This window comes from Euprymna scolopes, chromosome 10 (assembly GCF_053919585.1).
Source record: "Euprymna scolopes isolate OS-2025 chromosome 10, ASM5391958v1, whole genome shotgun sequence".
NCBI lineage: Eukaryota > Metazoa > Mollusca > Cephalopoda > Sepiida > Sepiolidae > Euprymna > Euprymna scolopes.
In genome coordinates this window covers 111,636,131-111,651,773 of record NC_136491.1, presented here as the reverse complement: position 1 = coordinate 111,651,773, position 15,643 = coordinate 111,636,131, and the positions used below count along the sequence as shown (strand labels likewise).

At 34.6% G+C, this 15,643-nt stretch overlaps 1 protein-coding gene across 1 annotated transcript in view; it reads right to left on the bottom strand.

The window, feature by feature from the left end:
* LOC145286206 (ADP-ribosylation factor-like protein 6-interacting protein 1) overlaps positions 1-15,643 on the bottom strand; it is a 141,218-nt gene that overhangs the window by 28,424 nt on the left and 97,151 nt on the right. Inside the window, exon 3 of the mRNA XM_080135005.1 lies at positions 7,670-7,786. Coding sequence (XP_079991131.1) covers positions 7,670-7,786 — 117 coding nt within the window. The remainder of the gene's footprint in view (positions 1-7,669; positions 7,787-15,643) is intronic.

Genomic DNA, 15,643 nt, shown 5'->3' with positions numbered 1-15,643 from the left:
CATCAAGTATTCAGCTACCGACAAGATTTGAATTACACAACAAACTTATGTAATGAGTTCAATTTTGGTTGCGGTCGTGCTGGATGGATAGAGGATTGATACATTGGACAGCTTTTTTTTTTTTTTTTTTAAATTACATTTTCACCCCAAACAAGGCAAATTGCCACTTTGGTGTAGGAGGCTACTATCAGGGGCAACAACTACTGGGGTACTATGTAGGGATTTGGGCAGCAAGATGTCGGTTCACGTTACACTTGAACTTCTGCACGTCAGCACTGTTGGGAAAGCAGGGACCTGGAATGGAATTCCAAAGTCTAGCGGTTCTGGGGAAGAAACTATTGGAGTAGAAAGATCTTTTACATCTAGGGATCTCTACAGTGTGTGTGTGTGTGGGGGGATTTAGCAGCCTGTCGGGTTTGTCGAGGGTGCTCACGTCATGGGGGCACAAGTGATTGCAGTTTGTCAGAGCATTCACCACTAAAATACTTGTAGAACAGGCAGAGGGATGCAACAATTCGTTGATGGGACAGAGGCTGAAGCTTAGATGCCAGTTCAGGGCCTATCAGGTTTGCGACTCTTAAAAATTGTTCTAAACTACTATCCTTAATCAGGTTTTTGTTCTTCTTTCTCCCAAATCTATTCCTTTCATGTTTTCTTAGCTTTTCCCTGTGAACTAATCCTACTATCTCAACTGTTTTACACCAAGAACTCATCCATTATTTCAACGTGGCCATGTCATTAGAGTCTCCTCTTCTGTATATATCTCCTTATACTGCACATCTTCAATCTTCCTCTGAGGTCATGAGAACTAAGACAGTCTTTAAAACTCACATTAAACATTCATTCTTACATCATTTCTCTTCATGCAACATATTGATGAATATTATGAGAGGATTGACAATACTGAATGGAATAAAATTTGATAACTTATGAAGACAATTTATGACCAGTATTTATTGATAGTAGATTCATACAGGACCATGTTGTAACACTAGAGAAGCAATCCTATGGTAACATGTTGCACAGATGAGAAGTTGTTGGAAATAAACTGTTTGGTTTTCAATACACAGAAGAAGAAAGGAAAGTTCTTTGGAGTTGTAGTAGAAGATGAGTTCTCGCTGTAATTATTTTACAAGGATAACCAGAGATTGGAATCAGCCCTAGAGAAATGATAAGTTCTTGGAAAGAAACTATGTTCATGGAAATTCTGTTTGATATAAGGCACAAAGAAGGGGAAAAAGGAAATTCATTGCCGTGATGATAGAAGACACTTTCTTGCTATACAAACAGGAAATATAGACTGAAGATCAGTCAAGCAGTTTCCACACAAATATCAATAGATCAGCAATATTTCTTCTGAGAATTTAAGGTTCTTGTCCAGAATTCTCACTATATCAAAAAGCAAAATAAAGAAAAATCTGTATCATGATGAAACAAATATCATATTCCAGAAATCAAGTAAATTGATCAAGTAGTTTTACTTTTATAAAGAAAATTATTTTTAAGCGATTAATGGGAATTTGTAGGCATAACAAAAATCTTTGTATCATTTTGATTCTTCGGACTACTGTTCTCATCTTGAGTGTCATTTTCACAACGTTTCAGTCGATGTAATTTCCAACCTTCTTCAGGTGTATCTTGTCAAACTCTAGAATGTTTCCATCAAACTCAGAAATTTGGAATTTTTAACGGAACCCTTTATTTACATCACAGGGGTAGCATGATTTTTTTCCGTTAGCCATGACTGAGATAGAGGTCCTAACTAAATCGTAATTGTATTTTTCAACAGAAACATTCCCAAGTTCGACGGGATACAACTACAGATGGTTGGAGTTTACATTGACCGAAACATTGTGAAGATGAGAACACAAACAACCCATTCTCATCTAAAAAACTCAAACAAAAATCTTGTTGCTTTGAATTATTGCTGAGTTAACTTGCTTGTTTCTTGAAATTGTTTTCAAAATAGAAGATAAGACAGTCTCTTTTTGATAACTCATAAAATTTTATTTTCTTAATTAAAAATAAAACTACTTGATTAATTTAGCCGATTTTCAGAATGTGATATTTTTCTTTCATCTCGGGTATGTACATTATACAGATTTTTCTTTGTTCTTACTTTTTAAGATGAGGGAATTCTGGAGAAAACTCAAATTTAGAAATTTAGTTTTTGGTGTCAGTATCCACCATACAAATATCCAACATGAACATGTATTTAATATTCAAAATCAAGTTGGAAATCAACTTACACTAGAGCATGCATAGCCGATAGTATTTTGGAGTAAAAAAAAAAAAAAAATAATGAAATCAAACCAAGCTTTTTAACTTATTATGACAAGTTGCATGAAGCAGCAAGTAGCAAAAGAAAATTAGAAAAAAAAATGTACAGTATTTTCTTTCATAGATTTTCCTGTAGGCATTACTTCTGCTTCCATAACATTCAGTGGGTGTTCAACCAATTCGACCATCTTTCTTTTTTAGAGGAAACAACTACGTCATTTCCAAGGTTATCCAAACATTAGCAAGGTCAGTGAAAGACAGTAAAAGTATACAGTGTTTCCACCTATGTATTTAACTTCACACACACACTTTTTAGACTTTGGTATATATTGTTGCATGTGGCTGCTGCTGCTTTAACATATTTTGATAAAGTTTGTATAAGTAAAAAAAAACATAATAAAAAGAAATTAATAGAAACCGAGATAAAAACTATTTTTGAAAGTTCTGTCAGACATCTACTCTCAAATAACCATTTATTATTACTTGCTTTAACAAACGTGCTTTTCTCATTGAACTTTGGAAGAAAAGCATTACCTAATGTCTTCAACTACCAAAAAAAAAGCTGCAAACACATTTTTGAAGACAATATCTTAGGATATATTATGACACAATCTTTAAGTGAAAATACCTACATGGTTCATTCCAGTTATGTTCCACTGTTAACTAACAGATGTGTGAAATTTGTGTTATTTTGCTTTCAAGATTGGATTTTTACATTTTTTTTGTTAAACTCCTGGATGAATCTTCTTTTTAAGTAAATTTCAAATAAATGATCTTAAGGTTTTAGAAAATTCAGATGGTAGTCTGAGAAATTAGAAGCTAAAGGTAATAACGCGAAAACTACATTGAACACTCATGTGCAAGTGGCAAATGGAAAAAACGTCTGAAATAAGGATGAAATATATTCCCATTTCCGAACCCTCTTCCCTAACAAAAAAAAAAAAAAAAAAAATCCTTAACCCTACCAATAAGTCCAAGTGCCTCCCCCCCCCAAAAAAAAACTAGTAACTCCTCCTCTCCTAAAGATTCAGAATTTATCTCTCCTAGCAAAAACAAATTGGTTAACTGCCAGAATTGTTAAAATGGCCAAGAAGTGGAGGATCATTTTATGTTGAATTCATATGTAAAACTGATCCCTCACTCTAAATTCTAAAAAGTTTTTCAGGGTATTTATTTGTAAATGCCTAAAAGTAAGTAGAATCTCATTTTCTTTTTTTTTTTTTTTGGGGGGGGGGATAATCTAAAATCATTTTTTTCTTTTTTTATCATTATCGACCGATTTGTTTCAAAGGAGACAAGTCATTAACGGAACAAAAGTTTTCTTCCTCCTCATGCTAATGAATCTTTTCACATATGGAAAAATTACCATTTCCAAAAAGAGGAAAAGACAAAACGTGACAGGAAAAGAGAACAAAAAAACAAACAAAAACAAACAAAAAGAAACAAAGCAAAAGAGAAAGTAAAATAAAGCAAAAGAATAAATACAATCGAACCAACTAAAAAAAAAAAAAAAAAAAAAAAAAAAGATCTAATGAGTCTGCCATTTTTGAATTACACATAAAAGCAGAAAACTTGCATCCCAGTTAGCTATAAGGGGCTATATAAAAAATTTGGTTCTTATCCAGTCCAGAATTTCTCCCTACATAATAAAAAAAAAAGAATCTGTATGATTTACATACTTGGGACAAAATGAAAATATATTCCAAAAATCACAAATTGATTAAGTAGTTTTATTTTTATAAAAAAAATAAATTTTATGAGCAACAAAAAAAGCGGCTGCTTCGTTTGCCATTTTGAAAACAGTTATATAAAAAAAAAATAAAAAAAATAAAGGGACATAACTCAATTAAAAACAAATTCCCACTAATCGCTTAAAAAATTTCTTTATAAAAAAGAAAAACTGCTTTATAAATTTATGTGATTTTTACAATATATTTTCATTTTGTCACGTGTATATACATTATACAGGTTTTTTTCTTTGTTTTTGTTTTTTATAAAGGGTCAATTCTGATCTGAAAAAGTATCCAGCTGTGTTTAAAAGAATGATGACACATAGATATACGAAAATATAACATCTTTATTGTTGGTAGCTATTATCGATGGTTATTTGTTGGTAGCTATTATCGATGGTTATTTGTTGGTAGCTATTATCGATGGTTATTTGTTGGTAGCTATTATCGATGGTTATTTGTTGGTAGCTATTATCGATGGTTATTTGTTGGTAGCTATTATCGATGGTTATTTGTTGGTAGCTATTATCGATGGTTATTTGTTGGTAGCTATTATCGATGGTTATTTGTTGGTAGCTATTATCGATGGTTATTTGTTGGTAGCTATTATCGATGGTTATTTGTTGGTAGCTATTATCGATGGTTATTTGTTGGAAGGAAGATGCATGCATGGGAATTTGATGGGTTAGTTCTTCTTGGACCCAAATCGTCAACCTACAATGATATCCTTTTCGGTTATTATTATATAACAATTTGTGACTACCTGAAACGCACCCTTGGGACGGCATTGTCACTGTAGCCACACCTCAAGGACGTTTTATTCTGCTGTCATCATTTCCATGTATATTGACCCGACTTGATTACACCTGTGTAACCTTTTGCTGAAAATTACTTTTCAAACATCATACTTTTAATCATTCTTTTTGACAAATGATCGAGTTTGTTGTTTCTTCACAGCAAGTGCCTGTGTCAGGTTCATAATTTTTTATTCAAATGACCTTTTGGGACATTTGATAACTATTTTATAATTTTTGCATTTGCTGCCAGGTGCACGTTTTTGTTAAAACGATTTCTCAATACACACAGCCTACGTATTTAACACGAGAACCAAATTTCATTTTTGAATTGTCCATTTCTTTAAATACCAGTAAATTCCATTCGGAGAAGACAAATAAACAGAAATTTTAACATTACTGATTCAGAGTTAAGCACTCTCAATTAAATGTAGAGAATGTGAAAGTTTCAATGAAAATATGCATTGTCAGCATTTGTCATTTTAAGAAAAGTAGAGGAAATGTAATAAAAAACATAAAAAACTGCAAGAGTGGAGTAAAATAAATGTCTTATTTGTCAAGAGTACTCCTTATCTAAAGGAGAAAAAAATTGCATTTATTTAATCCTTTGAATAAAATTTAAATTAATAAAAGAATTCCAGTAGTTTAGTGTATTTTCCACAGTTGTAGAATTGACGGTTTTTCAGTCCACTGTTTTTTATATGAAACAAGATATGTTCTTTGCATTATTATAGGAATGAAGGTCAGTCTTGCTGATGATCAGACTCTTATTTTATAGGAATGAGGCATGGTTCAGTTCTATCCTAGAAGGTGCAACCTCCCAGGTATTACCTCCTCTCCCTTTGAAGTGGGTGGGTGGTTTACTGCCAAGAAAAACAAGTCACACTCGAACATCAAAAACTACATATAAATGACCTTTTTTCACAACTCTCTACACTTGTACTTGTAGTGGCATTCACCCGGGATGGGTTGAGCCAATTCCAATGGTGTTAACTACATCTCGCATCAAAGCTATCCACCTCATCGGTCGGCAGCAGAGTCGATGGCATGATCCAGTCATTCACGGTTCCAACGATGGACACCAAAAATGCGAGGACCGGACACAATCTCCATATCTGCCTTGACCGTTGCGAGCCAAGTCTTAAGTTGATCACCTTGGCGCTTTCTTCCAACCAGTGGGTGCATTGGGTGATAACAATTGGCGGATGAACTCATTCCATGGGCAGCGTAGCACGTGACCAAACCAGCAGAGTTTCCTCCAGGCCAAAGATGTTACAGCTAGCATGTATGGTCGAGTTAGGAATCCGGTTAGAAAGGTAAACACACCGGAACTCTTTGCACAGTTCTCAAGTATTCAGAAGGAATGGTTCATTGGCTATTTTCACGCCAATTGAGGATACATCCTTTTAGCAGCCTACGGACCGACTCAATCATGTGCATACCCTTCTTCCGTCAGAATGAGGTATGGTTCAATTCTGTTTTAAGAGGGGAGGGCATTCCAGTCATTACCTTCTCCTTCGGAATAGGGGTTTGCTTCCTGTCAATCGCTTGATACACCCTAATCGGTGCATGCTGATAAATCTGTTCTTGAGTTGAGGGAGCTGGTGTTCTTGTGCCATATTTGATGCAGTGCGAATCAAATCACTCATTTATATAGTAAGTGTTTCAAAAATCATTTTTATTTGTCCATTCCACTTTTTCTGAAAAACTACTGGGGCAATCTGACTGAAATTTTGTATGGATCTATGTCCAAAACAAAGATCCATACAAAAATTAGCACAAACTTATATTCAACCATCAATTTGATAAAAGTACTCATTTTAAGTCAACGGGCTATAACTTTTGCCTGTTTGTAACATGCTAAAAAGTCTAGATTTTTTTTAAATATAATTTTTAAAAATCTAACAACTTCACCAATTCCAGTTCAAATAACTTCAAATTTCAGCAACATTTTCTTAAACACATTAAACATTTGATGTTTAATATGTTTATCTTTAAGTCAAGAGAAAAGGTGTTTCTGCAGATTGGAGGAAATTGTCATCAACGGATTTAAACAAAACAAAAAAAAGAAGCTGCCTATGCAGGCAAAAGGATCTGGATGATCAATAACAGTTGTGTCTTGACCAATGATACACAGTGTGCATGTTGAATGCACATTCCTTTGATTTTCACATTTAAATTTGGAGGAATAAAACTCGTGTTTTGATGTATAGGATTGGAAGATATTTTTAGCCTACATAATTCATTGCAAATGGCTTCTTGAAGATAAAATGCTATTTTACCGATAACTGGCAGGAACTGGTTTGGCTTAGTTGTTTAGTTTTATGGCGTATTCACCCTTTTCGGATTATTTATTGCGGAATTCAGTATTTTTTTGGAAAAAAAAGTGTTTATGCTTCAACTTTGTTATACTTGAGGTTTGGTTTTGTAGAATAAAATTATTGTTTTTGACTTTGCAGAACATGATTGAGTTTTACAAAGGTAAAAAAACAAAAACAAAAAACCCAATAGCATCAATATTTGGTGCATTTTTGTTCAGGAAGCCAGTATCTTCAAACCTGATCTGGTAGCACTAGATGTCCTAACAGGTATTATCACTTCAGGTCAAAGTGGACATGGGAGCAATGGTAATGAAGAAGTAAAATGCAGCCTCACCAGAGGACGTCTCTTAAGTCATACCTAGAATCCCAAGTGTGTATGAATACAACAAATTTGACTGGATTTGTATTGCAATGTTTTCCAATTTGATGATGTGCTGCTTATGTTTGGTTTATGAGCACAAATAAACAATAATATACTGTGCGTCATTAAAGACAGATGAAATAAAATAAAATAAAAAGCGACGGGAATAAATGATTAACTTACCAGGTTTCAGGTGCATAAAAAGAAGACAACAGAGGAACCAAGAAGTCAATGAGACTGAAAGACATTCCCAGGAGAGCAACGGCTGTCAGCAATGAAGGCTCGAAACACCAGATTAAGCTGAAAACAAACATTTGTATTAATGAGTACATTCATAAACAAGTGGAAGCATATATATATTTCAAGGGGATTAGAACAACAGTCTGAAGAGCAGAGTATATTTTAATGTATTAGTAAATTCATTAATACAATTAAAATAAAAGAAAACAGTGCTCGTTGTAATGTAGATATATAATAAGCTCAATAGGCATATATATATCCTAGAGCTATTTTAATATTGAGTAAGATGATAGATAATTTAAAATTAAAAATCGGTTTCATAAGGAAGAACAAGCAATATTGATATATTGTTTGTTCTTCCTTATGAAACCGATTTTTCATTTTAAATTATCAATCATCTTACTCTCTCTCTCTATATATATATATAATTAGAACTGTAATCTTAAAAAAAATTTTTTTTTAATTACATAATCTCTTTACAGAGCTTCCATAAACAGCAAAGTGAAGTCAAAGTTGGAGTAAAGGCAAATTCATTGCTTGGGAGTTGGAGTCACCAAGAAAGAAAAAAAAAAAAAAACAAAAAAAAAAAAAAACACTGGCAAATACATTAAAAATGTCCTAGACTAATATAAAAATAGTTATTGTATTTTTTTGCTATTTTTTCATCATGTAATGATTTTTGTTTTAATTAAATTTAAATTTTGTCCATTAAAAAAATTAAGTGCTTCTGCACTATTAGGATGAGATTTTGTAGTCAATAAATGGAGTTTTCAAATAAAAAAACAATGGTTTTAAAGCCGTTTCACAAGTAAGTCGGATTCTACCTTTTTAGGCGACTACGTGTGAAAAGAAAGAAGAGGCTTGAAGTTTTGTTCCAAGTTCTGCAGAAGGGCAGGTCCTGTAGAATCAGCAGAAAAGAAAGTCCTGTAAAGTCAGGAGACGAGCAAGTCCCAAAAATAATCACACACACACTAAGGTACTCTTAAAGCTGCAGCAGTTCACCGATACGATCACACTGACGTCGATCCTAGAAAAGACACCCCCATGTTCCAAACACACTCCCTTTATCCTTCCGGTGTTCGTCCTCGGCCAATCAGCAGCCAAAGAATGGTCACGTGGGGCCCAGTGATGATCGCACAATCTACAAGATGAGGATGGCGCCATTTTGGAATTTCTCCCGGGTTTCGGCCATGCACGTACGCACACCGTAGGAGCGTTCCAAGGTAAGGCATGACGCGCAGACACGTGGGCGCTTCCTCCCTTCATTTTCTTTGACTACAGGTTTCTATTGATTTTTTGTCAATTCTAATAAATTACAATGGTAGCTTCCAAATTATGCAGTCGAAATTTCCTGAATATTACTGAATTATTAAAAAAAAACAAAAAAACTTTAATCATTTTAGCAGGTAAAAGATTCCGGCTATCTTGATGGAAAATACTCCCCCCCCCTTTGAACTCTCCTGTGTCTTACGATTGTTTTCCTCAAATTCTATTTTATTTAATAAATAATTTTCTACCTATCGATTTTCGTAATTTTTTCATATAATCATCTTAAAAATACAAGGAATACATAGATACCATTGTTTTCATATGAAATTTAGTATATAATTTTCTCCCAATAGTGTAGAAATGGCAAACATTTTAAATCATGCTAGTTCTCTTAAAATTAAAACTATGAATAATATACAGTATTAGGCAATCTATGACGTGTTTGGTTGGTATCTATTATATACAAGTTAGAAAAGCATTTCTGGCAAGGCATGAAAATGCCTTAAATTTTTTAATATATAAACTTAAAAATTAAGGAACAAAATTTAATTTGAAAACTATCAATTTTAAAAGTGTACTCATATAAACGTTACAAAGTAAAATAGAAAACTTTTCTTTAAATTGAAACTGAAAATTACCTTGTTTTATGTTATACACATTTTGTTGCACTTTAAAAAGATAAAAAATAAATAAATGTATCTATTATTCAGCAATTAACAATAAAAAAAAATTTAGTTGAAATTTATAAGTGCAAAAAAAAATTTACACACCATAAAATATATTCAAGGTAATTTTTAGATTCAATTTAAATTAATTTTTTATACCTTTGTAAAGTTTATAAAATGCATTTTGAAAAATCAATAAATTAATTAAATTTTGTACCTTAATTTTTAAAGTTTATAAAAAACATCTTGATTAACCATTTTGATGCCTTGTAAGAAATGTTTTTCTAACTCGTATCTCATTTTTTATTTAAGATTATATTTTACTTATTTTTTAATTTGAATTAAAAAAAAAGAAAAAAAATGAATATGCTTTTGCATGCCTGCAAAAAGTTGAAATTATTTGTTTCAATATTCTACTTGGGTTAAAAAGTAGTTATCTATAATATAAATCTCACCTGTCTGTTTAAATGTATGCATGTATGTATGTCTGCCTAAAACTTTCAAAGAGGTGACGGATTTTGAAGCTCGACCCTTTGAATGACAAATATCGAAAAATTGGCTAAAAACATTAATTCCTTCACCTTCAACTGGGCACTTTTCTAGCCAATATTTTCAAAAATCATCCCCTCTTTTCAATTGACTAGCCTTAAAACATTCATCACTTCCGGTTTGGCGATGGTTCCAACAGCAAGGACGTTACTTTTTTTTTTTTTTTTTCATGTTCTTTTCTCCCTTCGTCGTACGGGTTCAAGCCTGCCTACATACTACCACCTTTTTTTTTGCTCAACACACGCCTCCAAACAGCCAGGCAACGCCGGGAACCCAAGCTAGTTTGAAATAAAAAAAATTATTAAAAACATAAGCAAAACAGATTTTTCACACATCTTTACTTCTATTTCTCCTTTGTATCTCTACTTTGCTACTCTCTCAACTTTCATATATATTATATGCAGGGTATTGACATAAGACTTAATAAGAGTAAAATCATATTTAACATATACCAGCTGTATTTAGGGTATTGAGTATATTTGGATTCAGCATCTACCACGTTCCAAGTGGCCTACTGCATTATTCCACACACCTGTTACATATATGGAATTGGGCACTATTTTATGTAGCATATAATATTTACCGAGTATCCTACTATATTTATTACGCCAGAGTTTACATTTATTTATTTACTAGCAGTTCAGCCTGGCTTTGCTCGGGCCCTATGTACTGTTCATAACTTTATGTGCATATGTATATATTAAAAAGTGTGCATGTACGGTAATGCCTTTCTATATAATAGACTTCCTAAACTACCATAGAGAAAAGTTGGTAAGGACTGCAGAGGTCAAATTTTTTTTTTTGACCCCAATTTTGACCCCGTAACATTTGTTTTGGGCTCAAATCAAATAAAAATGTTTGACCCATGTACAAGTAACTTACATCGAAAATTTCAAGCATTTAGACCCAAAATTGGCAGAGGAGTTTGGTAGAATCTGCAAAGGTCAACTCTTGGCAGCGAAATATTTGCCCCAAAATCTGATTAAAAAGCTTCCTGCATGTCTGAATACCTTTTATTTGTAATTTCACATGTTTAGACCCAAAATTGACTTAATAGTTTGCTAGAGACCGCAAAAGTCAAATCTTTTAAACTTTGACCCTTTGGAAGCCAAATTTTCAGCCAAAAACCAATTAAAAAGCTTGCCCAATTTGAATACACTTTATGTAAAATTTCAAATATTTAAACCAAAAATTGGCTTTGTAATTTGGTAGACCACAGAGATCAATTTTTTTTAACTTTGACCCCTTAGCATTTATTATTTTGGGCTCAAATCAAATTATAAAGTTTGATCCATGTCCAAAGAACCTATATCTAAAATTTCAAATGGTTAGACCCAAAATTGGGAGAGGAGTTTGGAAGAGTTCTCAAATGTCAAATCGTTGGACTTTGACCCCATAACAGCCAAATTTCTGTCCGAAAACCAATCAAAAAGATTTTTGTAAATCTCAATATCCCTTATGTCAAATTTTGAGTCTGTAGACCGAAAATTGACAGAGTTATTGCGTAGGAAAATGTACACACACAGACAGACACACATACATACATGCTCACTTTTATCCTAATCTTTTAGATGTTGTTTCACAACATTTCGGCCAACTATTCCTCTGGCCTTCATCGGTGGTAAACCACGACGGGATAAGAATGCTCTTATTCCGTCTTAACTGTACCTTGAGTAATTGCTGCCTTCCATAGTTGTTGTCTCACCACATTTTGGCCAACTAATCCTCTGATCGGCTTTGGGTAGGATTGAAACCACTATCTTCAGACAATAAGACGAGGAGGATAATAGTTTGCAAATAAATTTATAAATTGCTCATCTTAAAAGGATTTTAATATAAAAACATTCAGTACGGACCCAATGATGGAAGACCAGATAAGAATGAAAAAACTTGGATATACAAGACCAGAAAATCCAACCCTGATCGCACTTTAGGGCCCATAGCACAGTGGATAGAGATGCTGAGCATTGTCTGAAGATAGTGGTTTCAATCCTACCCAAAGCTGGCAAGAAGCTTAGATGGCCAAAACGTGGAGAGACGACAACTGTAGAAAGCAGCAATTATTGAGGATACAGCCAAGAGATTCAGCATTCCTATCCCGTCACTGTTTACCACCTGATGAAGGCCAGAGAAATAACTGGTCACAACATTGTGAAATAACTAGCAGATAAGGATAACAGTCCACAAATAAATAAATGAATGTATAAATTGCTCATCTCCAAAGGATTCTAATAATAAAAACGCCAGTTTGTTTCAGATTACTGACCGGATCATAAATAACAAAGGAGTATGAAAAAAAAGTGTGCTTAACATTTCATTTAAAACTTATTTCTTTATCTCTCAATTACTTGGAACTCATTTGTTTTAAAACCAAATTTATCTAGCACTTTCTAGCAAAAAACAATTTCATAAGTAAGCAGGAAAAAAAAAAAAATAAAATAAAGAGACCTCCAGAGCGCTAATGAAAGCACTAGATAAAATTAAAGGAGGCCCCCAAAGCACTACTAAAACTATATTTTTAGTAAGCCATGAAAATAAAATTAAAACTCAGAAACCTTTGAGATCATGCTACGATAAAACACAAGACGAGTACTTGATGTAAATCAGTTGAGCTTTGGATGGGTGTATGATACCGTTACAGTGTATAAAAAGAAACCCTAGATGTAGTCTGGCCACATTGGTTTCTAGTAATTTTCTTCTTGGCCCAATCTACTCTCACCCAACTTTGGCTCAAATCTCTCCAATCTCTCTTGAAAGATCTTCGAGCCACCAACTGTTCCAAACTAAACTTTCCTCAACTGTCTGTCTCTAACTGTCGTAAACTGTCACAAAACTCAATGCTTCTCTTAAAACTGAAACTAACTCTAAATATACTGACTTCTATGTCTGGTCTTTTGTCCCAGTCACCACCACACTTTGATTAACAATTCTATTTTTGATCACCTTTGTGTTCGTTGGTGAACCAAATACCCCATTGTCATTCTACTAAATTAACCTCCTGTCCTTTTGTTCTGCTGATCAAACTTATCCCCTCTTTTTGTTATTCCTCTTTTTTTTTTTTAAATCACTTCCTAACACTTGAGAAGGGGAGGTCCATAACATCACACCGCAGGTCAACCATTTTTTTTTTTTTTTTTTTTTTATAGATTATTTTATGTTTAATATTCAATGGTTTTCAATATTTATTTTGCCAGAATATATTCTGGCAATTAATAGTCTGTAAACAAAAGATTCTATTTAGCAGTAGCAGGTACAACTCATCCAAATAAGAACAAATCTGGGGGTAATAACAACTAAAGGGCGTCTACCCCCTAAAACTCAAATTGGGAACTTTTTTTCTTTTTTAAAAAACAAAGGAGTAAACACTTATCAAGGCCTGGAGACCATTCAAGAATAAGGGTTAATGCGTGTAAGATGGTCAGTAAGTGTTGAAAATTGAGTAGATCTTGATAATTTAAGGGGACAGCTCAACAAGAACTTGCTTACATTGAACTTGAAAATGACCATGTAGTCAGCTGGAACATATACCAGGAAATAAACTTTGTCCATGGATTTTGTGCTTAGATTTAAATACAAGAGTGGACGACATTGTTGACAGTGGTTGTAGTTAGACAAGTGTTGTGAATGTTTTGCAAGGGAAAGAACCATAGTTTGAAATTCAGTTGATCACTTGCCATGAAAATAATAATAGAGCAGAGATATCACTGGATGCAATTTTGAGTAAAATAGAGAACGACTGGCCCCTTCGAAATGGACAACAGCATCAATCTGTAAGATGATGATGCTTTAATGATTGTGTTTACAACTGAAAACCCGACAACACTGAATGATGTGCCAATTAAAGCAAAAGCTTGTAATGTGGATTCTTTTGTTTCAAATTTCACAATTGAAAGCATTTTAACAGATAAAACAAGAATTTGGTGGAATGATGAGCGTCATTCTGTTTGGCAAGAAATGTCTCTCAAGAGAAAGCTCAATGGGTGATGTAATAATTCCGCTGAAGATTGGTCAACAATAGTGCCAACAATAACGCCATCAACGTGTGACAAATGGTTTTGTCAAGAGAAAAAGACATTGTTGGAGTGAACGGCAACAGGATCTAATAAAACATTTGTTTTCAATGCATTGGAAAGAAGACGTAGATAAAGATTAAGGGAAAATAAGGATGAGGAGGAAAGAATTGAAGGAAAAAATGTATAAGAAGAATGAAATAGCTTTAGACAAGGAAAACAAAAGTAAATATATGAAAAAGAAAAAAAGATTGCACAAGGCGAGATGGTAAAACATAGAATTAAAGAGACAGAAAAGAGTGAGAGAGGGAGAGACAGGCAGAAAAGAGTGAGAGAGGGAGAGACAGGCAGAAAAGAGTGAGAGAGGGAGAGACAGGCAGAAAAGAGAGAGAGAGGGAGAGACAGGCAGAAAAGAGAGAGAGAGGGAGAGACAGGCAGAAAAGAGAGAGAGAGAGGGAGAGACAGGCAGAAAAGAGAGAGAGAGAGGGAGAGACAGGCAGAAAAGAGAGAGAGAGGGAGAGACAGGCAGAAAAGAGAGAGAGAGGGAGAGACAGGCAGAAAAGAGAGAGAGAGGGAGAGACAGGCAGAAAAGAGAGAGAGAGGGAGAGACAGGCAGAAAAGAGAGAGAGAGGGAGAGACAGGCAGAAAAGAGAGAGAGAGGGAGAGACAGGCAGAAAAGAGAGAGAGAGGGAGAGACAGGCAGAAAAGAGAGAGAGAGGGAGAGGCAGGCAGAAAAGAGAGAGAGAGGGAGAGGCAGGCAGAAAAGAGAGAGAGAGGGAGAGACAGGCAGAAAAGAGAGAGAGAGGGAGAGACAGGCAGAAAAGAGAGAGAGAGGGAGAGACAGGCAGAAAAGAGAGAGAGAGGGAGAGACAGGCAGAAAAGAGAGAGAGAGGGAGAGACAGACAGAAAAGAGAGAGAGAGGGAGAGACAGAAAAGAGAGAGAGAGGGAGAGACAGAAAAGAGAGAGAGAGGGAGAGACAGAAAAGAGAGAGAGAGGGAGAGACAGAAAAGAGAGAGAGAGGGAGAGACAGAAAAGAGAGAGAGAGGGAGAGACAGAAAAGAGAGAGAGAGGGAGAGACAGAAAAGAGAGAGAGAGGGAGAGACAGAAAAGAGAGAGAGAGGGAGAGACAGAAAAGAGAGAGAGAGGGAGAGACAGAAAAGAGAGAGAGAGGGAGAGACAGAAAAGAGAGAGAGAGGGAGAGACAGAAAAGAGAGAGAGAGGGAGAGACAGAAAAGAGAGAGAGAGGGAGAGACAGAAAAGAGAGAGAGAGGGAGAGACAGAAAAGAGAGAGAGAGGGAGAGACAGAAAAGAGAGAGAGAGGGAGAGACAGAAAAGAGAGAGAGAGGGAGAGACAGAAAAGAGAGAGAGAGGGAGAGACAGAAAAGAGAGAGAGAGGGAGAGACAGAAAAGAGAGAGAGAGGGA